Source organism: Rhamphochromis sp. 'chilingali', assembly GCF_963969265.1.
Source record: "Rhamphochromis sp. 'chilingali' genome assembly, chromosome: 20".
Classification (NCBI taxonomy): Eukaryota; Metazoa; Chordata; class Actinopteri; order Cichliformes; family Cichlidae; genus Rhamphochromis; species Rhamphochromis sp. 'chilingali'.
In genome coordinates this window covers 2,000,583-2,024,631 of record NC_137947.1, presented here as the reverse complement: position 1 = coordinate 2,024,631, position 24,049 = coordinate 2,000,583, and the positions used below count along the sequence as shown (strand labels likewise).

General features: G+C 39.0%; 2 protein-coding genes across 6 annotated transcripts in view; one reads left to right on the top strand and one right to left on the bottom strand.

The window, feature by feature from the left end:
- The first annotated feature begins 5,612 nt into the window (after positions 1-5,612).
- Positions 5,613-17,571, top strand: LOC308388808 (B-cadherin-like). Its single transcript, XM_080869733.1, has 18 exons — positions 5,613-5,829; positions 6,829-6,943; positions 8,669-8,757; positions 8,926-9,123; positions 9,503-9,643; positions 10,501-10,656; positions 10,756-10,897; positions 11,165-11,337; positions 11,939-12,067; positions 12,427-12,612; positions 12,760-13,010; positions 14,027-14,169; positions 14,630-14,721; positions 14,866-14,998; positions 15,292-15,519; positions 15,624-15,754; positions 16,019-16,162; positions 16,689-17,571. The coding sequence occupies exons 1-18, from the start codon at positions 5,779-5,781 to the stop codon at positions 16,902-16,904; spliced, it is 2,718 nt and encodes a 905-aa protein (XP_080725859.1). The 5' UTR covers positions 5,613-5,778; the 3' UTR covers positions 16,905-17,571.
- Positions 17,572-20,120: 2,549 nt separating this feature from the next.
- The window catches only part of rasgrp3 (RAS guanyl releasing protein 3 (calcium and DAG-regulated)), a 39,531-nt gene continuing 35,602 nt past the window's right edge, over positions 20,121-24,049 (bottom strand). For 3 of the 5 annotated variants that reach the window (XM_080869336.1, XM_080869337.1, XM_080869335.1), the window contains exons 15-17: positions 23,386-23,535; positions 22,541-22,929; positions 20,124-21,151 (exon numbers count right to left, since the gene is read on the bottom strand). In XM_080869336.1, coding sequence (XP_080725462.1) covers positions 21,143-21,151; positions 22,541-22,929; positions 23,386-23,535 — 548 coding nt within the window. In that variant the 3' untranslated portion in view covers positions 20,124-21,142. Of the gene's footprint in view, positions 21,152-22,540; positions 22,930-23,385; positions 23,536-24,049 lie in introns of all 5 variants that reach the window. The other 2 variants (XM_080869338.1, XM_080869334.1) reach the window with 2 other exon arrangements.

The window sequence follows — 24,049 nt, the reverse complement described above, 5'->3', positions numbered from 1 at the left end:
TATAAAAGTTAGGCTCGTTAGCTATTGAACCGTCTCACTGCTGTTGTTTTCTTTTAATCCAACAGTTTCTGTGTTTCCTCACTGCTGTCAGCAGATATTGGCCTATAAACATTGACCCAACTGTTAATAATTGACATGATTTCCCTTTTGCAGCAGCCTTTGGTTGCCTTGACTGAAAGAGACAGTCTGCCAGGTAGTAGAACAGACAAAAGAGCACAGGGGTTTTTTCTGGCAAATGATCCGAGTTTATGTTTAAATGGTATATTTATGTTTAATGAGAAGTGTAAGGGCAACCATAGTACACTAGATTAACTGACAGCAGAGCCAAGTGTCAGAAAGCATTAGAAATAGGCAGTTAGGCTTAAAAGTGAAAGAATGCTCCTTAGCTTAAGACTCCATGAATCTGGACCAACAGCTCTGCCAGGGTGAACTTTGGCTCATCTTAAGAGGTTTCAACAGAGATAGAAACTAGCAGCAATGTGGTGATCATATGGAATGCCCATTCAATTCAGCCCCTCATAGCAACAACAAGTGAAATAACCATTACCAGTGTCAAGTGAAATTATCATCCTGTAGCCTCTGACACTGGACTCATCTCTGTGCTTATGTATTTTTATTACAGATATTATTTTTTTCTTGTTCAATGGACGTTTTTCTTTCCCATTGTTGCCAAGTGAAAGCTCATAAGGCGTTTATGTGATTGTTGAGGTTTTCTGTCTATTGGTGTAGAGTCTTTACCTTAAAATATAAAGCTCCTTGAGGTGTTGCATGAATACCTGCTTGCTTTTCCAGAATGCAGATAGCCAAATACCAAAAGAGCAGTGAACCTCGGAGCCAGCAGCAAGCTGCTTCTCAAGGAAACCAAGCTCACCGTGTTAAATAATTGTTTTGAGCCCCTCACTGTAGTTTTATACCAGACCAGAGGGTTCCACACTTGCCAAATCCCACCTAATTCTGTATTATATGACAAAATTATCTACAAATGCCTATTAGCAAACACTGGTCAGCTTCAAGATGACACACAAAAAGTGAAAAATATAAGTGCTTTAGTTCAGCATAGAAAGCATTACTATTATTTGATTATTAGCACTATATATATATATATATATATATATATATATATATATATATATATATATATATATATATATATATATATATATATATATACAAGTACATGTAAGTACATCTGAAGCTGGTGAGAATGTGAGAACCTAGGAACTATAGTCTTCTAGGGTATAAAACTACAAGTTTTTATGTGAGTGATGGTGTTAAATGCAAAGTCAAAGGATGGCTAAAGTGACAGTTCAACTTGTAACTAATATAAATGGATTGTGTCAAACTAATTGTTTTATTTTTCATTTCCCTTTTTTCACTTCCTGTTCTAAAGTTCCTTCGCTGCCTAATTTCTCTTTCTGTTTTCACAGTTGTATTATGCATCTGTACTTCTTTTTTTGGATATAGTTTACCAAATTCAAGTTCATGTTGTGGAGCCCGTGAGCTTGTTGTACATTCCAGAAGGATAACGCAAGGACACATTGTGCACACAGTGTGTGTGTCTGTGTGTGTGTATGTGTGAGACAATGTAATAATGGTTCATTGTCAGAAATTCCACAAAAGATAAGATATCTGGTTAAAATACATTTTGTCTCTTAGCTGACAGAAAAGAAGAGTGAATGTCAGAAACTTGTATTTTGAAATTCTCCCAGGGTTCTCTTACTCGTCCTGACGCTGTTCATGTTGCATGGCAGGTTTGCAGCTGCTACTGGACTGAAATGGGAGTTGTCTTTTTATTAAACACCCCACAACATGATTATCCAGATATCCAGGTACCAGAGTTGCCTCTCTGCAGTTTCTCTCCTCCTGACATCCCCCCAAAACTCCCATTCCCATAAAGAGTGTGTCTGCTCCCAGACCATCAAAGGATGAATAAAAAAAACTGCAAAAATTCACAAATACCTCACAAAAACATTGCAATGTAACATCTACAACTGCACAAGAAGTAAACCGGTTAAATGCTGACTATTAAACATTAGGTATCTCTCTTCCAGTAAAGTAGAAGAGTATTTTTACCTTGCAAAAATGCATATTTATATGCATTTATGAGTTTTTCTTTTTTTTTCAAAAAATGTCCAGTTGATTTATGTAATGTTATGCACAATTTATTTAAGACAGCAGTTACTGCATCAGTTTGGCTAGTTCTGTGTTTGGGTTAAAATATAGCATGATTAAGGATACAGAGTTATTAATATTAAACATCTAATTAAACCAGAATGTTTTTGTCAGTCCACCCCAACTCTCACGTAGCATAATGTGACATGTTTGTCGCATCCATTTAAAGTCAGCCAAGTGCTTGAAGAAAGATTTGAGCATCTCATTAGTTCCTGCTCTAAAGTCCAAGGATGCCTGTTTAACATTTCATGGAATTCTATCTAATGGTCCTTGAGATATTCCAGTCTTACCAAACATGGATACCTGAAAGTGCAACTCTACAGCCATCATTAGAGAACATTATAGTGTCATAATCCTGCATTGAACAGACATTTATTGTGAACATTAAATCTTAAATTCTTCCAGTTTAATCTTCCAGTATCTAATGTATAAATAAATAAAGTGTATTTATGAAGGTGGTTTCAAAGTCGTGGTAGTTAAAAAAAAATGTAATCTAAAAGAGAATCAACTTCTACATTAAAGGAATGATTACACATTACACAGTGACTTAAAAGGATCACTCACTCTTCCATCTCAAGAAACTGATAATGCAACATGACACTTTTCACTGCCTTCTTCCTTCTCTGCCCTCACATTCTCTTTGCTTCCTCTTTCTCCCTCCCTCTCTGTCACACACTGATCTTTTATTGGCTAAGTGGTGGTCACTGTAAACTGACCATTCTTCCCACCCCCACATCTCTGTGTTCCAGGGATGAAAGAAAGGCGCAAAAGATAACATCACTTAACTGCTTTTCAAAAATCCCCCATCTTCCATGCCTGTTCACTCTTAAACTGTGAGGATTAGACTACACAACATATGATATAAAGGGTATTTGAAATAACCATCTTCAGCTTAACTTGTCATTTTAACAGTAGCTTCATGCACTGGTTGATTTTCATAATTTTGCTTCTATAAAATGTTTTCGGAAGTCAGAGCATATTCAGTTAGACCTTGCATGTAAATTCTAATAACACATTTCCAATCATCTATTGTAATTTTACAAAGAAGAATTGCTGAGTAATGTATTAATATTCTAATTAAATATCCATCAGCAATGGTGTGCTTGGTACCAAAAACATACCAAGCACAGAATTCAGAAAGAAAGGAGGCAGGGAAGAGGAATCCAGCAGCTAACATTAGCTATGGCTGAGCCTGGCTACATTCATGGTGAGTAAACTATTTGCCAACGGTGTTTTATTTGCTCCTCAGCATCACAATGACAGCATTTGAACAGTGCTGTGAAACTGTTTGTAATCAGGGTATGCTGAAATTTGCTAAACTAGCAAATATTTATAGGATCTGCTAACATTCAAGCAAGAATATCTGTTCCCAGAGTTAACTATCATTTTGGCAAACTTTAGTTAGGTAAAGGTCTGTCAAAAACCTAAATGAATTAGATGGTTTCATAGATGTTATTTCAGTTTTCAATTCATTAAAAATCTGCTAAGTCGTGTATTAAATATGAAGTTAATTAATATCAGTTTTATGTGCTTATCGGTGTGATTTCCTGAAAGCTAAAGAGTAAGCTAATGTTAGCTGCTAGCTTCCATCAAGTTTCTATTTTCTTGGAAAAGTAATTAGGGTTAGGGCTCTTGTTTATTTTTTTTTACTTTTCACACATCTTGGCATTGTTTTGGTTAAGGAAACCCAGTGGACTTAAATATTTCAGTGTAGTCTTAACCCCCCTCAAGTATGAATGTGTGTGAAGGTTAGCTGGAAAGTGCTTAGAAGCATAGAAGAAAGTGCTTGTGTGAATAGTCGAAGGTGGCATGTTGTATAAAGCGCTTTGAGGGCTCCAGGAGAGCAGAAAAACGCTGTATAAGAATCAGTCTAATTACCATTTAACTCAACAAGCATTTGTTTGTGTCTGCCAGATGTTAGCTGGTAATACTATTATATCCTTTTGTGGCTGCATTTTAGGAAAGCTACAATCTCTGATATCCAGTCCTGTGCAAACAGTCTTGATCTACTCCTCATTTCTTTATATATTACTCAGTCAAGCATAAAACGGCAAGTAACACAGGTGAATCGGTGTTAGTTGACAAATAGCACAGGTAAAACCAAATCTTTGAGCACTTTGTTAATCACAAAAACACATAATTGTTCCCGTTTCTTTAGTTGATTCTGTAAAAAAGAAAAATGACAAAGGACACAGTGTGACAGGTATAAAATTTTAGTTTTTCTGTTAAAATGCTATTAGAATATCTTGGCATATCTCTGCATGTTGTGGAGTGTATCCTTAAAAATGTGAGGACTGTCAGGAGAAGAGATACAACAGTGAGTGTCTTATTAAAGCTGAAACGTATCCTCAGATTTTGATCTACCATCTAAAAAGCATCTGGTTGGCAACAGCTTTGTTTTTTCAGCATGCCAATGATACACTGCCAATGCAGTAAAAGCAGGCCCAGATAGAAAAACATACAGTGGAACACTATCCATGATGGATTGACCTCCCAGAGCCCGAATCTCAATATTACTGAAGCAGGAATACAACAGAAAGACCCCAAAAAGATAGTCCTGACACAGAACAGAAGAAAAAGCAGCCAACATCTAAAGAAGAACTTTACAATGTCCTTCAAGAAACCTGGAGAACTATTGTTGGAGACTACTACAAACATTGTTCACTTAAACTATTGGACTTGAATAAATGAAATTCCATTTAAAATAAAGTAGTAGTGCATTCTCTCAGTCACATGCTTTCAGACTGTGAGGGTAAGAACAGCATGGATGAGAAAAGTCCATTTTTCTTCAGTATCAATTACTGATGTTTATCAGCACATAGCATTACTTCAGTGGGTACGCTTACAACAGCTTATTAGCAAATGGGATGTTGTGTATTCAGATGACAGTGAAAACTGAAGCAAATAAAGCTGAATGCTTAAATTTGTATCATCAAATTCTGTATTTGGCTTCTGTTCGGGGATACTGTCGATGATTTCCTTTCAACACTCAGCTGAATACATCCACTGGTTTTCAGACAGTCATTTGTGTTTTTTTTAGGCTGGTTTCACACTAATGACTTTATAACACTGTTGGTTGGCTTTACAAATGAAAGATGGTTTTCTGTCAGCAGCTTCACGTGTTTTTTAGTGATTCTTAGTAAGCAACTGTGGATAAAGTCTGAATGTCAGTGTGTGTGCATGTGTGAGAAAGACATGGGGAGTGAGAGACAGATTATCAGTAAGAGGAAATGAGACTGAGAGCTCCCGAATGTGGCTGACTGAACTCAGACTCAGATCATTGCTGATAATAACGCTGTCCGCTGCTACTATCCGCTGTGTCTCTATTTATTATTTATGAACAGAAACTACTTGTTCCTGTCACTTCAGGTGTGACGGGCTGGGATGACCATATTAGGAACACGGAACCTGCGCACCTGTAAGCTGACGTCATGTGCTGAAAGTACCTGAAAGAGCGCCTTGCAGAGTCGAGTCTCAGTTACAGAAACTACCTTCAGGGGACAACAGGAAGACGCCAAGAAGCGAGTTCAAAGAGGAATATATTTAGGATTCTTTTCGTTTTTGGCTGTGTACTCGAGAGGAATACTAAAAATACGACTTAGACAAATGGCGACCGCGTTGTTCGCGGTTTTTGGTGCTTTAATCGTCGTTTTCCAGGTGAGACTTCCTCTTTTGGTTAATATTTTGCCATCGGTGCTCAATTCTCTCACTGTCCCTTCTACTTTGAGTCACAAAAAATAAATGTCGGTTAATCCTGTTACTTATTTGATTGAACTGGACAACACCGGGTATCTCACAAGCAGTCTTTTCTTTCTTTTCTTCGCGGAATAATTTCGGCACCTCTTTATGCGTGAAGTAGCCTTCGATTTTAATAAAGAAATGCTTTTATCAGCTATGGTACTTGCTGGGACTAGTGGGCCAAACGAACTTGTGGGGGTCTAAAATCCTTATTGTGTGTAGCAGCTTTCTCCGCAGAGCAATCTGCAACAAATATTTAAAAAAAAAAAAAAGTATTTTAAAACAGTGTCGAAACCGCAGAACACACGCGGAGGTTTAGGCCGTCTTTCTTTTTCTTTTCATACCCTTCCGCCTCGAAGAGTTCGAGGTTGTGAGCGAGCCTCGCCCTGATTCCGCTCATGACGTTGTCTGCAGGTTAATTTCCAGTTCAGAGTTGTGGTTTCAGCTTTGTTCACTCCAGTCTGTTTCGCTTACACATATCGAGAAGCACTTGTAAAAAGATTCATTAATGTAAAAGAGAAAAAGGACTATCATCCAAGTAATATCGTTTTTGGGATTTTAAAATGAAATGAAGTCATTTGGCTTACAGGCACAATTTCAATTCATTCATATAATTACACGGAGCGTTAGACACATTTTCATTAGTATTTAAAGTGACAGTTATTTTGTTCTTTATTTAGTGTTTAAACTGTGTATATTAAGCAGCGCAATGCTTTGCCAAGGCATTTTCTGAACAACAGCTCAAAGCTGCACGTTGTTCAGTTTAAGGAAAAACCTAAAATCCTGACCTTTCAATGCTGAAAACATTTCAAGTTTTTGATTTTTTTTTTTTAAAAAACATGTAGTTATTCAGTTTCGAACTCTTATAAGCCTGAAGTCTTATTGTACGTCTAACTGAAACTGTTGCTCCTCTCCTAGGTGTCAGCACTAGAGAGAGCTAACAGGCCAACATGTGTGCCTGGATTTGAGTCAGAGCTGCTGGTTTTCAGAGTGTCCAGGGAACATCTGAGGCCGGGCATGAGGCTGGGCAAAGGTAAGAGCAACCCAGTGTAGGCTCGTACATGGGTGTTTTTAAACGTGTTTGATTTGGATGTTAATGTTTTCTGCCTGGATGGTGCGTTACTCTTAGTCATAATCTAAATGAAATTATTTTTGGGTATTTGTTTCTATTGTCTAGTATCATTTCACATTAGATTTGTTTGTATGAAACTGTCGGAGGGTTTAGACCTGAGTTGCAGCCCTACATGGAACAACTCTGCTGTTGTAAAGGACTCCTCCAGCCCAGATGGCCTTCAGCAGATTAGCTGGGCACATTGTTCTTAGTTGAAACCCAAACATGTCTCAGCCTGCTCTCACTCTGATTCTGTTACTTTTACCTGCTGGTCAGAGCAGTATCCCCGAACCTGTTTTACAGGCTTTGCTATTCAAGTGAAACTCTGAAAAAGGAACTGTTTTCTTTGATTTCAGTTAACTGAAAGGTTTTTAAAAGCTTCTTATAAACAGACTTAAACAGTTTTTGTTTGTTTTTTTTTTTAAATGGGTTGTGGTTATGCATGTTTGCTTTAGCGTGAATATTCGTTTCTTTATCAATGGTCTCTACTGAATTACCCACTTTGATGGGGGTTTTTAAGACACAAGCAATTTATGATAATCAGATTAAAACGCTGTGTAAATGTATGTACAGCTTTACCTTGTTTATTTATTTAGGAAAATATTGCAGAAATCTATATCTGGGCATCATATGTCAGTTTCTGTCCTTTTTCAATACAATTCAGTAAAATGTCATTAAGAGTAGATGCCAACAGGGCCCTAGAGTAGGTGCCAAAAGTACTGCAACCTAAAAATCAAGTTGAGTAGGCAGTAATGAGAAAAGGCTGTAGTGAACCAAACACTTACTCCACAATACTTCTATAAGGAGCAGTGAATAATGGGTAGAATAGTTGGTTCGAAATGATTGATGGTTCCAACCCTACTAAAATATAAACATTGTTTTAGCTTTCTTGGCCTATGGTTATTACAGATGCATTAATACAACCTTTTCCTCTTCCAATACTGCTTTAGTTTGACTGCATGTCTTGATAGTTTTATATTAATAGGCTGTTGTCTAAGAATACGTAGGTTTAGACAATTCTATGAATTGTTTTAGTTCAAGTCAAGGCTGTTTATCCCCCCCTCTTCTTTCTTGTATCCTAAAAATGAATTACCAATCGCAGAAATGTAACAATTTATGTTAAGTGTTAAAGTAAATGAAAGGAATGAAGAATGGATTAACATTACGTTGTCAATATGTAATTTTCATAAGCATGGTCCCCTGAAGGGTGTGGGAAGTGAGGTGTTGTGTAGTTATGTTGTCTTTACTGGAAACCAGAAAAAATCTGTTCTGCACTGGCAATTTTGCTGCTTTTTGAAATGACAACCTGAGGTAAACGCCAAATTTTATTAATATTTTTACCAATTTAAACCGTCAAAGTGAGGTTGATGGTTGTATGAGAATGTGTACTTACTTCAAATAAAACGTGTGTCTGTGTGTGTGTGTGTGGTTTTGACATCTTTGTTAAAAGTAAATAATGTTAACCTGACTGAGTGTTGCTACTGTCAGAGCTAAAAACCATTTAGTCATCTTGCAGTCACTTATGCTGCTTTTGTTAAGGAAGAGGGAGTGGTGTCTGTCGCTTTTCTTTGAATACAAAAAACTTGCCAGATTTTTCACTATATGTACCACATTCATAATGATTAACTCTTTCCTATCCTTTCCCAGTGGGCTTCACTGACTGCACAGAGCGCACAGTAATTCTTTTCAGCACTGATGACAGTCGCTTTACTGTAAAGGCAGATGGTACATTAACGGTAAGTAGAGTTGACAGACCTGACAGCAAAGTTGGGGTTAGTTTAGAAAAGAAGATATTGAAGTAAGATTTGTGAGGACTTAGTCTAACGAATGTATGTTGTATTTCTGTTAAAGGTTTTGTTTTTTATATATTTATTTATTTATTTATTTATTTATTTACCTTCCAGGTAAACAGAGAGGTTGTTCTTCATAAAGGACACCGGAACTTCTTCATCCACTCCTGGGACTCTCATGGTCACAAAATAACAGTTCCAGTCAGTGTCGTTCACCCTGAGCATCACCGTGGAAAGCACCACCATGGAGCCCACACAAACTTCAACATTCAGCATCACAGTACTGAAGTGGACTCTATTAACAACACAGAGGTGGGTTTAGAGACACTGTTTAATGGGGCATGAATGAAAAGTACATTTGGAATCGATACATGCAAAATGCCTGTTTCCGACACTTTTAGTAGATACAACAGATGGCAACTTAACTCGTGAGGCTACATATAATTTATCAGATTCACAAACTTGAGTATCAACATGTCCTGCTTGGTAGGACACGATAATGCCTCATTGGCCTTCATGGCTAAGATGTTGAAACTGATGTTAACTCTGGACAGACACAGACCCGTCATAGTCTGAAAATAATTTAAAACTCATTCTGAGAACGTCTGTGCTCCTCCTCATAGTTTAATTAAGTTCTGAGTGGTGTTCTATCCAAGCTCTTGCTAAAAAAGCTGTCTGTATGTTCTTCCAGAATGCCGCTGAGCCACAAGTGCCCGTTCTGCAATTTCCCAAGTCTGGTGGAGGGCTGAGGAGGAGGAAAAGGGCCTGGGTTATTCCTCCGCTCAGTGTTACTGAGAATAAGAGAGGAACCTATCCCCTGAAAGTAGCTCAGGTAAGGTGAACTGAATGACCTTGTGGTTAATTTGACAATAAACTGCATTTTAAATGTTTATTTCTGCATAGGATCTCGCTGTTGTTTCCTCTGCAGTCCGCATGTCTTTTTTTATTTTATTTTTTTTTATTTTCTTTCTTGGATGTCATAAGTAATTCTTAGTATGACTATCAGTTAACTTTAGAGTAACGCAAGTGAAGTGTAAAGGCACAAGTAAAGATCTATATGTTGTTGGCAGTCAGAAAAGTTGATACTTAATTGCCAAGTGAAAGATGTATTTGTCTCTTAGGTATAATTGTTTTTATTTTTTAAATTTCAGTTTATAAATGCTAAAATTTGTCCCATCTCTCACTACTCCTAACTTTCACTCCCCAACAATTTGTGGCAGATGGCTCCCTGTCCTTGAACCTGGTTCTGTTGGACATTTCTCTAGTTAAAAGGGAGTTTGCTTTCTCACGGTGACAAGTGTTTACTCATGGAGATCAGCTGATTGTTGTGATTTCTTTCTAATACTATAGGGTCTTAATCCTGCGGTATGGAGTGTTTTGAACTTTGCAACAGTGACACACAAAATTAACTAAAACTGGAGTAAATTGGTTGACGATAACACTACGCTAATAACTCAGATTATTTACAATGAGTAATTATAGTGTGCCCAAAATGCTTAGAGAATCTAACAATCTTTTTGATTTGAGATCACAAGGAGTCCTTCTGCTCTATATATCAAAATAACCAGAAATCTCTTGAATTTGAGTCTAATGCACAGCCTCTTTACTATTTAACAGTTACTTTAGATGGTGAGAGTGATCTTAATTAGTCCTGTTGTGTTTTTCATTTGTTTTTGTTTGTTTTTCCAGATCCGCTCTAGTGACGATAAATTAAAGAAGCTCTTTTACAGCATCACTGGTCCTGGAGCTGATCTGCCTCCTGTTAATCGTTTCACAATGGACAGAGAAACGGGCATTCTGTATGTAACACAACCACTCGACAGAGAGGAAACAGCCAGTTACACGGTAATCATCCTCACTTCGTACCTGATTATTGCATTTTGATCCCCATTGGAAAAGTGTGTGTGTGGGCGAATCTAAACTTAAAATCTTCTGTCTGTGTAGTTTGAAGCACATGCTATGGTTGCCGGAGCAGGACAAGCTGAGGAACCCATGGAGATTATAGTCATTGTGATCGACCAGAACGACAACAAACCTTATTTTACGGTGGAGTACAACGCAAATGTTGCTGAGGCCACGGCCATCGGTATGTATAGAAACCTTATTGCCTCTGGACTTGGGTAGTTTTCTTTGTTTTTGTTCGTGTTTCTAATACTTATCCACTATATTTAATGAATTTCAAGATACCCAGAGATTTAAAGAAAATCAGAATGACACCTAAAGCACCAGAGAAGGATTTGGGTTGGAAGGAAATTAGCAGACGTTTGCATTAAGTCAATTTTATTTAGTAAATCTTGTAAATGAAGCAGTGTGAAGACCTTCAGGAACTTCTTTTTTATTTCCTCCACTCCAGGGACTGAGGTGGTTAAGGTTGAGGCCAAAGACGACGATGAGCCAAATACTGACAACTCAGAGCTCCGCTATCGTATTCTGAACCAGGACCCACCGCTGCCCACTGACAACATGTTTGAAATCAACCCAGTTACTGGAAGCATCAGAATCACTGGTAGAGGACTGGACAGAGAGGTAAGACCTGTTAAACACATTTAAAACACAAGTGTCCTTTTACACCTAAGGGCTGAAAAAACATTTTGTAATGAATCAGGATCAGTAGTCTGCCTGTCACTGCTAGAAATCAGTCACAAAGAGGGTGCTGCAAAAAAACATGGTGGGTTTTTTTTTTTTGACAGTAAAACTAGACACAGCCTCTAAAGTATAGTTAGTTTCTGTCTACATTTCTGGTTTGTGTCATACCTCTGCATGGAAGACACAGACTAGTCTGACAAACTATTCGCCAAGTATAAATAGTTTGTCCAGACTACAGGAGATCAGAGCTGTTTCTGGTGCAGCATCATAAACCTCTTTGAAACTGACTTCACAGAGCAACAACAAACAGCCTCGTGCCAAATGGTCAAGAAATACTTTATTCTAACAGTTTGACCAAGGCTCTCAACAGCATCATGTTTGTCATAAGCAAAATATTAAATGAGTTTAGCTTCAGCTTTTCAGCAGAATCGGCCTTCATAGATGAAGAGCTTTAGTCCGTCTGAAGGCTGTGTTACAGTCTGTAAACCGATGTCAGTGTTTCTTCCTTCCTGTTGATGAGCTGATGTCTGTATCTTACCAGAAATATCCACAGTACACTCTGACAGTGCAAGCAGCAGATATGGCAGGAGAAGGGTTAACTGGACAAACCAAAGTCATCCTCACGGTGACGGACAGCAATGACAACGCTCCAGTCTTCACTCAGAGCTCAGTAAGTATGAAGTAACTGGAAACTTCCTGTTTAACTGCTGCTTTTTCACTCTGTTAAAGCAGAACATTCATCCTGTATCTAAATGCATTATTAATGTTGCACTCACACATTCTGACACAGCAAAAACCCAGTCTTTGACAGCACATGGGAAATGTACAAATGCAGTTAAAAACAATATTTTACCACATGCATAGCGAATTAAATTTATGGACTCCACAGTTGTAGACTTGCATTAAGTAATGAACCTAATATAATGACACAGACTACAAAATGAGGCCATTATTCGCCGTTCCTAGTTAGGAGGCTTTAGATCTGTTTTCACTGCTGTGATTTCTGACTCATCCTTTATTTTCTCACAGTATACTGCAACAGTTGATGAAAACAAAAAGGATGTTGTGGTGGTTAGGATGATGGTAACAGATGAGGATGAACCACAAACTCCAGCCTGGAACGCCAAGTTCAAGATCGTCAGTGGTGATCCTGATGGACTTTTCACAGTAAAAACGGGAACTAACAAACATGAAGGAATCCTTTCTACTGCAAAGGTAGGAAGAAAATCAGGAATTCATTCATAATATTGGAAGATAATTGTGTCATTTGATGGCAGCATTTTTGTGATTTCATGTATCCTCACAAGTGTGTGTGTGTGTGTGTGTGTGTGTTTTTCTTTCTCCTCCCTTCCTTCCAACCAGGAGCTGGACTTCGAGAGGGCCAGCAAGCACACTCTGTTGGTTTCAGTGGAGAATGAGATTCCTTTTGTTCCTGGTGTTTCTGTGGTCACTTCTACCGCCACAGTGGTGGTGAATGTGAGAGATGTGAATGAAGCTCCAATATTTGATCCAAAGGAGCTTCTTGTGGTAAAACCAGAGGACCTTGCTGTGGATGAAGTCGTGGTGCAGTACACTGCTTCAGACCCAGACACTGCACGCAAGCAGACAGTCTCGTAAGTCGGGGGGTGGGGGAGAGACTTTCTACTGCTAAAGAGAATGTATCACTGACCTCATAAGTGCTGCAAATATTAAATTTCCTTATAGATAAATGTCTTAGATAAATGTTTTAGATTCCTTGTTCTGTTTGATGGTCAAAATTGATTCACTGTCCTCATGTGTGGCAGATATAATTACAGAATACTGTCTATAGCGATAAAACACTGAATAGCTGTATACCATAATAGAATATTAGGCTTATAAAAGACCCAAATACAGTTAATTAATTAATTAATTTGTATCATTAAGGTCTTAAAGCTTTTTTTAACTCCTTAGTTGTAAAAAGCTCATTGGGTATTGTCACCACCCTGCTGGACAGGCGCTGTGGACACCAAAGTTTGTGAATCCGATAACCCAAGAATGAGGCAACTTAGGACATTCAAATTCCTACCATAGCTGCATCTACTAGGAGGCTGATGGATGGTACCTAGTGGCCACCAGTATTTTTAAATGATGTGAGAACCCTGTAACAGTTAATGTGTTTAATTCTTGCACCGTGTATTTAGCCTGAGGAGAAAGCGGAGGATGTTCAAAATCAAATACAGTGGAACCCCCGACTTACCAATACCCCGTTTCACGAAAAATTCAAGTTACGAAGGCACTGAACGGCAATATTTTTGCCCGTGTTATGGCAAAATGCCTGAGTAACGAAATCCACTGGCTCTGATTGGCTGAGCCCACACACAATGCCTTCCGATTCATGTGACAACCCCTTGGCTTCCATACTTGCGCTTCGCTGTTCCACTTGAACGACGTATTGTTGTTCTGGTTAGCAATTAGCCTATAGCCTATTGTTCAGCATCGCCTCAGTCAAAACGCGCGATGGGTGCTTCGACTTTCGACTTTCAAAAGACCCTCGGGAACGAATTAATTTCGTAAGTCGGGGTTCCACTGTATCACATTGTGGAACATGCTAATTCTAATCATCCTGCCTGCACAGTATTACCATCTTTTCTGTGACTGTCTTGTACAGGTACAAAATATTGACTGACCCAGCAGGCTGGCTGAACGTGGACAAGGACACAGGTCTTATTAAAGTGAGAGCGTCCATGGACAGAGAGGGTATCTTTGTCACAAACAACAGATACACTGCAACCATTGGTGCCTATGATAATGGTAGGTGGCAGTTAAGACTATTACAATTTATAACTTTTAATAAAATTCCCATTTCTGAAAAGTTATGGAGGAACACTTGTTAAATTCGATAAGTTGGACTAGCCTGTATAATGTCCCGATAAAGTTGCAGGACAAGAAATCCTATGTTGCACAGACTGATCACTGAATGATGGAATCTTTTTTTCAAATTCCAGCACAAACGGCCTTTCCTGGGACATTCCCAGCTAATAACATTGCAACCCTTAATTTGAAAAATTTAATAATTAGTAATTCAGTAATTAATTTGATCTTAGCCATTAGTTTTAGCCCTCAAATCTTTGTTTTAAAAGCCAAGTGCCAGTTATGAGGATCAGAGGTCTAGAGGAAAGTCTGTGTGCATTACTATGAACTTGGGTTTCTTCAATAAAGTGAAATATCGTTGTAATAAATGTTGTTCTCCTGATGTTTGTTCTGTTACCAGATGCAGTCCCAGCTACAGGAACTGGTACTCTGATCATTCAGCTGGAAGATGTCAATGACAATGCTCCATTTATTGAAGAGCGTGAAATCAAGGTGTGTCTTATTTCCAATAGCTCAAGAATCGTTTTGTGTTGAACTTGTCTAATTGTGGTGCAGGATGGGTGTGTTTGTAAGATTTCCAACTACAGGATGGTCATCAGCATGAAGGAAAGCTTCACTGTGACTTTGTTTCCTCAGGTGTGCAACAAGGATCCAGCTCCTCAGCTGCTGTCAGTAACAGATAAAGACGGACCAGAATTTGGACCTCCCTACTCGGTGTCTTTACAGGGCATGTCAAAGACCAACTGGACCGCTAGGATGAACGACACCAGTATGTACACTGCTAACATGTGACAAGTACAAACTTATGCTGTCCAATAAGATGGCCAGACTTTTAAATATTTTGGTTCAGAAACCAAAATATGTATTTTTCCTGCTAACATGTGATTTGCAAATGTCAGGATTGTTTAGGTCGGACATGATTCAGTGTTCACCACTGAACATTGAGATTAGAGTAATTGGTGCAACGTGGCTTTGAAGAGGTGGTAAAGCTAGGTGAAAGTGAGACAAAGCAAATCCATCAACACAGAATTATTAAGTAAAATATCTGCTGTCTTATTTTAGAAACGGGCATCATCTTGAATTTAGCCGCTGAGCTGCCCAGTGGAGAGTACAGTGTTATACTGACAGTGGCAGACAAACATGGCTTGGGGCAGGACAACATCATCACAGCTAAAGTGTGTGACTGCAGGGGCACAGACTTCACTGCATGCTCAGGTCCAGGACGCTATGGTGCAGCTGCCAGCAACCTGCCCCTTATCCTTGGAATACTTGGAGCCATCCTGCTGCTCGGTGAGTCACACATCTGTAGTCTCAGGACGGTGCATCTCTTTCCTTTCCCAGCTAAGTAGGATTTGGTTGGTTACTGTGTGCTAAACGTTGTGCTCTGTGTTCAGCGCTGTTGCTGCTAGTGCTGCTGTTTACAAAACAGAGGAAAAGGGAGAAAAAGGAGCCACTCCTGCTGGATGATGGTGTCAGAGACAACGTCTATTACTACGATGAAGAAGGAGGTGGCGAGGATGATCAGGTAAATGGGCACTCATTCTGATTACACATTAATCAAAGCTGCACACACACAAGTCTCAGGAACAGAAAACCTGAGATTTTCTTTTTGAGATGAAATGTTTAAAAAGGCTGATCAAATTTGTTCCATTTCAGTGATTTGACCCAGGCTTTTTACTGATAGAAAAGTTTGAGTAGACAATGGGCTAAGTGGATGAAGAGAGTGGATTGCAGAAGTACAGCAAAAATATTCCATGTAATAATGCATCATTAAATCGCCTTCTTTCAGGACTATGACCTGAGTGTTCTCCACCGTGGCCTGGACAACCGGCCCGATGTGTTAAGGAATGAAGTGGTGCCAAACTTCATGCCTGCTCCTCAGTACCGGCCACGGCCTGCCAACCCCGAGGAGATTGGCAACTTCATTGAAGATGTGAGTGAGATTCTAAAGCTCCTTAAAACTTAATGAAATGTGGTACTGAGGTGTGAATTCAGTGCATCATTTGATAACATTGACCACAGTATTACAGAAAATGGGAACCTAAGCAGCTCTTACTGCCTCATGGAAGCACTTGTGTCATTTGAAGGGAGTGCATACATTTTCATTGCTTTTTGTCTAATGTTATCACACATGTTAGTATCTTGCTCAAGGATATTTGGTCTGCAGTGTACCAACCTTCCGATTGGTAGGTGACCTGCTCTAAAATCTTAGACATAAGCTGGATGGTATTACTTTGGCTCCAGTCATGGTGACGGGAATCTTAATTTATTTATTTTAAGAGAAGAAAAAGAGGGAGTTGTTTAATTGACTTGCTCCCAGACAAGTGGCAGAAGATGGATGTTTTGGCTAAGAGTACATCATGTCTGTGCTTTGATAATGGTCACGTTTATTATTCTGTTACGTTATTGTGCTCCATGTGAGGTAATTGAAGTAAGTTGTGTAAAATTTCCTCCAACAGAATCTGAAGGCTGCAGACAACGACCCAACAGCACCCCCTTATGACTCCCTGCTGGTGTTTGACTATGAGGGAGGTGGTTCTGATGCAGGAAGTCTCTCCTCTTTGAACTCTTCAAGCAGTGGAGACCAGAACTATGACTGCCTCAATGAATGGGGCCCTCGCTTCAAGAAACTGGCCGACATGTACGGAGGAGGAGATGATGACGATATGCTGTAATCGTACCATATCACATGGCTGCATGTTTAATTTGTAAAAGCAAGCCAGAAAGGGGCTTTCAACAACACATTTTGTTTTTATAGATGTATATGTGCACTGTGGTTTGCCTTCTCACTGCGATACCGTTAGCAGTTATCGCCCACTGATCAGAAGCCAAAGGATGAGTTTTTGTTGTGTTATGAATGCATTAGGCTCTGTGTGCTTTTTTTTTTTTTTTTTTTTTCCCATTTTGGGTTTTTTGTAGTTTTTATTTTTATTTTTTAATAAACATCTGTTTGACCTTACGCCTGAAGACTAATACCTTGTTACTTATTCTGTTGAATAAGTGCTGGAGCCACAGTGAACCTTCTGTGTAGGTTACTGGGCGACACCTGAGACACTCTGAGACTCGTCAGTCACACTGGGAAATGTTGCTTTACTCTATAGCATTTGTACTTATGGTCTCCATTTGTTTAAAAAGTAAAATTTGAAATGATTAGGATGAAATCCAGGTAGCTTGCATGCACCTCGTCAGCCTTTGACAGTGTGCTCAATGAGTTATGGATACTTTTAAATTGTTTCCTGTGGATCTGTTCATGTCTTTTATTACAATGATTTGTCAAAAACGAAATCTCTGAGATACTTTGTGAGATTAGCTTTGTTCTTTATAAAGATTTTATTAAGCCAACAGTGGATTTGTGTGGTCTAATTTCAGTTTAGTGCTAACTGCATTAAAACATGCAGTGCAATAAACAGCAGTGACAAAAAGCTCCAAATTCTTTAATTTCATTGTCACTTCACTGCAGGTGATTGCAGAAAAAGACTGACCCACACAAGTTCCTTTCATTTCTTTCCGATCTGATGTCTGTTCAGCTTCATATGATTTTGGACATGACTTTGCTGTCTTTGGACACATGAGGTGTTTGCAATGTAAATAAAATTGTACATGCACAGTAGGTCACTTCCTCTTGTTCAAAAATGGAGGCACATTCAGGACAGATGTGTGAAGTGTAGTAAATGTACCTTTGGTAGCTATACTCTGGGTTTTGTCCAACCTAAATGCTTTCACACTTGCTGCAGTAAAGTGAGTGTGTTAAAGGATTCTACACGTTCTTTGAAGAGAAGTTGGAGCTGGACTAATGTCCAAGCACTTTCTCAGGAATCACAGACTTGCAGGTGTGTGGAATTGGGCTTCTGATAATTGCCGACCACAGAAAATGTGATATTTTTATGGTTATAATAATATTATGTAATTGATTTTGGTTACACTTTATATTGTAACCAAGGCCTAATTACTGCTCCCATAGTATATTTAGCTTACTTTGTTTTTGTTTAGTTTTTACAACAGTAGCACAAGACGAGGACATACAAGGGTAACAGGAAAAGCTATAAACAGCTTGTCCTGGATGGGAGAAAAATAGAATTGAAATCTCAACTGTGATGAGCCTGATATGTTCATCTACACAGATGCAAACGTGAATGCAATTTTGCTCACATACCTATACTAATATATGTATATTCATGCATAGTGTTATCTATATATACACGTACCCATGCACTCATACAGAAATACTGATACACATAAATAGATCTGTGTGTAATTACAGAATTTAATTAGATGATGTAATTAGGTGCCAGTATTAATAATAGAAGAAGACATTTGCTGGAAGGATCTGAAAAGATAAATAACAACCCCGAGAAGTTGAAAGGGAAGCTTGAGGTGGCAGTGTTCAAATCAACAATATTAGTCTGAGTAAGGTGGTTGGTGATTTCCAAAGTTTGACACCATCTTTATTGTCCTTAGACTGAGGTCTGCCAGCTCTGAGCTGGACTCCAGACCTTCATCGATGGTAAATGGCCTGTATTTGTATAGCGCTTTTACTAGTCCCGCCTAGGGACCCCAAAGCGCTTTACACACCCAGTCATCCACCCATTCACTCTCACATTCACACACTGGTGGAGGCAGCTACAGTTGTAGTCACAGCTGCCCTGGGGCAGACTGACAGAAGCGAGGCTGCCATGTCGCGCCATCGGCCCCTCTGGCCAACACCAGAAGGCGGTAGGTGAAGTGTCTTGCCCAAGGACACAACGACCAAGACTGTCCGAGCCGGGGCTCGAACCAGCAACCTTCCAATTACAAGGCGAACAGACCATGAACATCATGCAAAGCATCCTTGTTTACATTGCTCTCAGTGGTTGGAGATCCTGTCATGAAGTCGGCCTAGTGAATCAGATGTTTCACTACTCCAGGGGTTTCCTGATTGGTATATTTCTGGATATCAGAATCTTACTTTGTAGGGCTAAAAATGGGGCTGTAAAAAAAGAAAATGAAGACAGAAAATGAATTATTCATTCAACAACAACAACAACAATAATAGTGAGTAAACGGGAAAAAAATTATTTAAAAAAAGGTGAACTGGTCCTGTCTTGCCACCAGGACATCCTGTTGTGTAATCACTTATAGCAGCTTCAATAGTGACCTACACTATGTTGCAACCTCTGCCTGTCCACTCTTTATTTTTACTAGAACTAATGGATGTTTTTATTACTTGCATTTTAAAAAACATTTATATTATTAATAAAACTGTTTGTTACCGCAGTTGTACCAAATGACTGCACTGTTTACTTCTCAAGCACACCATCATACCTACAGTAGAATGGTTGACAAAGAAAAGAATCAAAGAACTGTAGTGGTAACGCCTGGTCAAGGTCCAGACCTCTCATTGAAGGAGTAGTAACAGATCTAACAGTTTATCATAATAATAGTAATAACTGGATGATTGTTTACAAGTGCTGCAGCCTCTGCACTGATAAGGGTAACCCCACAGTGCCTGCATCTGCACTATACAACCTTAAAGCCTCTGTCAGTGCGCCCCAGGGCGGCTGTGGCTACAATGTAGCTGCCATCACCAGTGTGTGAATGTGTGTGTGAATGGGTGGGTGACTGGATATGTAAAGCGCTTTGGGGTCCTTAGGGACTAGTAAAGCGCTATATAAATACAGGCCATTTACCATTAGAAATAATCGTCACTGGCTCATAGTAAAGCTAGTTTCCAGAAACATTACCAAATGTGGCCACAAGATGGCACTCATTTACAGGAGCAATAAAGCTTTTATGTGACAGAACTCTGCTAGGAGTTGCACAGTGATCACTTTCTCTTTAGTATATTTAATATATATTTTTGAATATTACACTGTTTAAGCACCACAGCATACATTGTTTCTTGATTTCTACGTCAGATCCACCCCTCGCTTGTCATGTCCTATAAAGACCAGGATGGTGATGATAAAAATGCTCAGCTTCAGGCTTCCCAACAGGACCTCACAAACAACAGCATGACTAAAGTTGATGTAGCAATAGCTAACTTAGTTAGTGGGTGTGACTGACTGCACCTTGCACTGCCAGGCTCAAAATCAGACACATGATTTAACTTTAAAGTCAGTGGAAACATCAAATTACAATGAAAAACATCCCTTCAGATTGCAAAGACAAAATGGCATGACATTGCATAAATATGTACTTTTTATTTGTTTTGACACAGAAAAATAGGAAAAAACAAAGCACAACGCATATTTATGAAACCTTCCACACTTGATGGTGTACAGCATTTGTAAAAAATGCTTTTATCATCTTTGATAAAAGATCAATGATGGGAGAGAGAGAGATCACAACAGAATGATTGAGGTTGTCTGCAGCATTTGTTTTGCTGAAAAAAACCCTGCAAGATCAAATTAAGGTGGGCCGCTCTGCAGCTGTCACTATAGAAATGCTGTTTCATGAGTCTTTGTGCTAAATGTTCTGTTGGTTTCCCTTTACATTCAGGTTCTGTTTCCTTTTATTTCCATCTACACATACAAACATCCAAAAAATTCCCTTTGCTATGATCATGTGACATCAGGATCTTGATGCTGCATCTCTTTATTAAAATCCAACACCAGATCATTTCTGTTCACATTCTTCCTGAGCTCCATTTGAAAGCGCGACGATGTAAAGCAACTGGCCAACAATCCATAAGGAAAAACCTTCATCTTGTGTCTTTCTGCCTGGAGCTAAAACACTGTATGTTATAGAGCTCTTCTCCCTGACTTCAGCTCTATGTCGCTCTGTCTGTATTGTGCTGAAGTCTTGAGAGGACATGATGACTCCATGTTTTTGAAGGGGGACCTCAGAAAGCCAAGAATATCCCCCTGAAGCTCCTGGTCTTAGCGACTAGGGGCTTTCTGGATCTCCACGAGTGCTTCTCACCACTGTAACCGAGTCAGCTGTTCTGGAGTGGAAGAAAGAGGAGAGACATGTGTGTTTGGGTTGGTGGCATCAATTTATTTACTTTTTATTTATTTTAACTAAAGACCAGAGATGGGCAGTAATGCGTTACTATAATCCGATTACTTTTTTCAAGTGACGAATAACGTAAGGGATTACTATCGCACACTATAATTAGATTACTGTTACTTTCCCGTAAGCTGCCTTACTGCGTTACTAAATTGTCGTTATTTTGTTTGTGAAAGTGTCTCATGACAATGACGTAAGGGTGTGCAGATCAACAATGATATGGAATGTGGGAGAGAGTACATCCATGCAGCATTTAAAGCATGGATGTACTTACATTACTTTTAGTTTTCAAGCAAACCTCCACCCGCCTCACTCCTGCTAAACAGGTGAACATAGATTTAAGAGCGACAGGACTCAGTGCTGCTGAATGATTTTATTTATTTCCTGCTGTGTTTTACTTGCATCTATTTGAAAGAACGAGTGTAAACACAAAACATTATTATATTTTATATCATTGAATATGCAGAACATAGGTTTAAATGTTAAACACATTTCTTCAAGTCAAAGATTGTTGCATATAATTAAAATTTTTGCTTAATGCAATGTGCATAAAATTGAAAGATTAAAACAAATAAAAAATTTTAGAAAGAGGCTTTCCATTTGATTCAATTTTATATGATGGATTATGCAGAAAAAGTAGAATATGGCTCAAAGGTCTATTGCTTTATTACGTATTCAGGTTGTGTATCATGTTTTTGAAAAGTAACTAAGTAACTAATTATATTTGATAATAAGTAATCAGTAAAGTAATGGGATTACTTTTTGGAGAAGTAATCAGTAATGGTTAACTAATTGTTTCAAATAACTTGACCAACACTGGTCCTAAGTCACACAGTAATAAGTTATCTAATCCAAAAAGAATCAAAAGTAGAATGTGAAGCAGAGCCATCAGTCTGGGTTCAGGAGACAGACAGCTTAGTTGAATTGGGTGACCCTGAACCATGCCTTAGTTATTACTGGTTTACACTGGTTGACTTCCCAGGATGCACTGAGCCCCTCTCTTCTTTCCACTGCTGATGTGTTTACATGTCACTACTGAATGTCATTAACTTTGGTCTTGTCTCTCTATGCACTGTTTTTTCCTTTTTACTCGCAACCCAACCGGACTGCTGACCAAGGTCTCTTCCTGTTAAAAAAAATTAAATTCATTTGAATTCAAATTGATTTATATAAAGACGCAACAAATCCAAAAAATAATTTAAAAAAAAAAAGGTTTTCTTCTGCTGGTCATCAAATTGTTGGGGGTTTGACTTTTACAAATGAAACACTTCCGGCCTAAAATTTGATTTTTGAATAAAAATCCACAAATAATCTATTCCATTACCTTTGTTCTGTGTGTAACCCTGTTCTGTACATGCTCTACAGAGACGTCTGGCTTCTCCTGGGAGTCTACACTGCTTCCAGTGCAGTGCGGTGCAGAACCTGCCTGGTACTGCCTGCCACTCTGGTTTTCCCAGCAGGCAAAACCCTTGTTTTTAGACATTTTCCTGTGAGTCCTGTATTTCATTTTGGGGAAGGTGTGAGCACCACTGTCTGCTGCCTCCCAGGCATGTTCAGGCCACAGTGGTTCAGTCTGGGTAGCCTGGCTTATGGTGGCTCTCTGCAGGCGCACAGAGATTCTCTGGGCTGAGCCCGTCATCAGGGTGATGGACTGAGTGTCGAGAGCTGGAACTGCTGGTGTGACAGCGGGGAACTCAAACACCTCGTCCTCATCTGGAAAAAAAAAAGGAAACACAAAACAGAGGACTGTGAACAAATTATTTATAGTGTCATGATACACCTCAGGTATTTGGGCTTGGTTGCAGCTGCTGAAGCATCAAATGTACAAGGTAAAGGCATTAGTTTTTTTACTATAGTAGTGCTCGGGTATGCTTTCTGCCTCCTAAAACCCCAGTGATTTTCCTGTGGTTTAAAACCTTACTTGACTTCTGAAATCACAATTCCAGGCAACTAACAACTCTTGCTACATAGTATCATGTCATCTTAACAAGAATAAACTTAACAAGTGTTAAGTCGTTGAATTTCGTTCAGATCATATATGATCTAAGCACGCACCATAGAAACATTAAATTATTTTGTTCTAATTATAAGTTACACTTTTGCAAAGGTAATAACCTCCCATTTTCACTTTTTTGAGTGTATGCAGTGTTTGCAGTAGCTAAAAATGACCTTGACAGGCAGGCAACGTGGGGCTGCTGGGCAGTGAGCTGTGAGTTCCTCTGACTGGAGAAACGCTGCCCAGAGAGCCGGAGCGAATCAGCTTCCTACAGGCCAGAACCAGCAGCTCACGGCATTGTTTATGACAGTTAACACCACAGTCTGCAAAGCAAAAATAGAAGCATATAGTCAAATGTGTTCAAGTATCCATAGTATCATGGCAGTTTGGCAGTTCTAATGTGAAGATCAACTTGCTTTGTTGTTGGAACAGCAGCTTCATAGGCAGCAACAACAAATTCTCACATCAGCCTAACTCATACCCTTCTCTTGATTTAGCCTCTACATCACGTGAATGTCAAATTTCTTTCTCTCTGCAAATGGACGTCCACCTCAGAGGATCGTGGATAAATCAGGACTGTACAGGACTCACCACCCAAATACAATTTTGCATTTTAGACCAGCATAGTGTGTAATAACTGCTTTTTGTGTCCCACCTGTAGCCATTTCAGTGCATAAAGTTTGACATTTGTGGCTACAGGAATGATAGTTGATGAAACACTTCACCTTATGTGTGAATTATACTTCAGGGGCAAATTAACTTATGACGCAAACGGACTCTAGACTCGCTGTAAATGTCTAAATCAAGCTTCACTACTCTGAGTTTTTGATTGTGCCA

Excerpts from the sequence above, each read along its gene's own strand:
- LOC308388808 (XM_080869733.1), top strand. The coding sequence starts at position 5,779 with ATGGCGACCGCGTTGTTCGCGGTTTTTGGTGCTTTAATCGTCGTTTTC. Across the intron at positions 6,944-8,668 it reads GGGCATGAGGCTGGGCAAAG|TGGGCTTCACTGACTGCACA; the intron begins GTAAGAGCAACC and ends ATCCTTTCCCAG. Across the intron at positions 15,520-15,623 it reads TGGAGCCATCCTGCTGCTCG|CGCTGTTGCTGCTAGTGCTG; the intron begins GTGAGTCACACA and ends CTCTGTGTTCAG.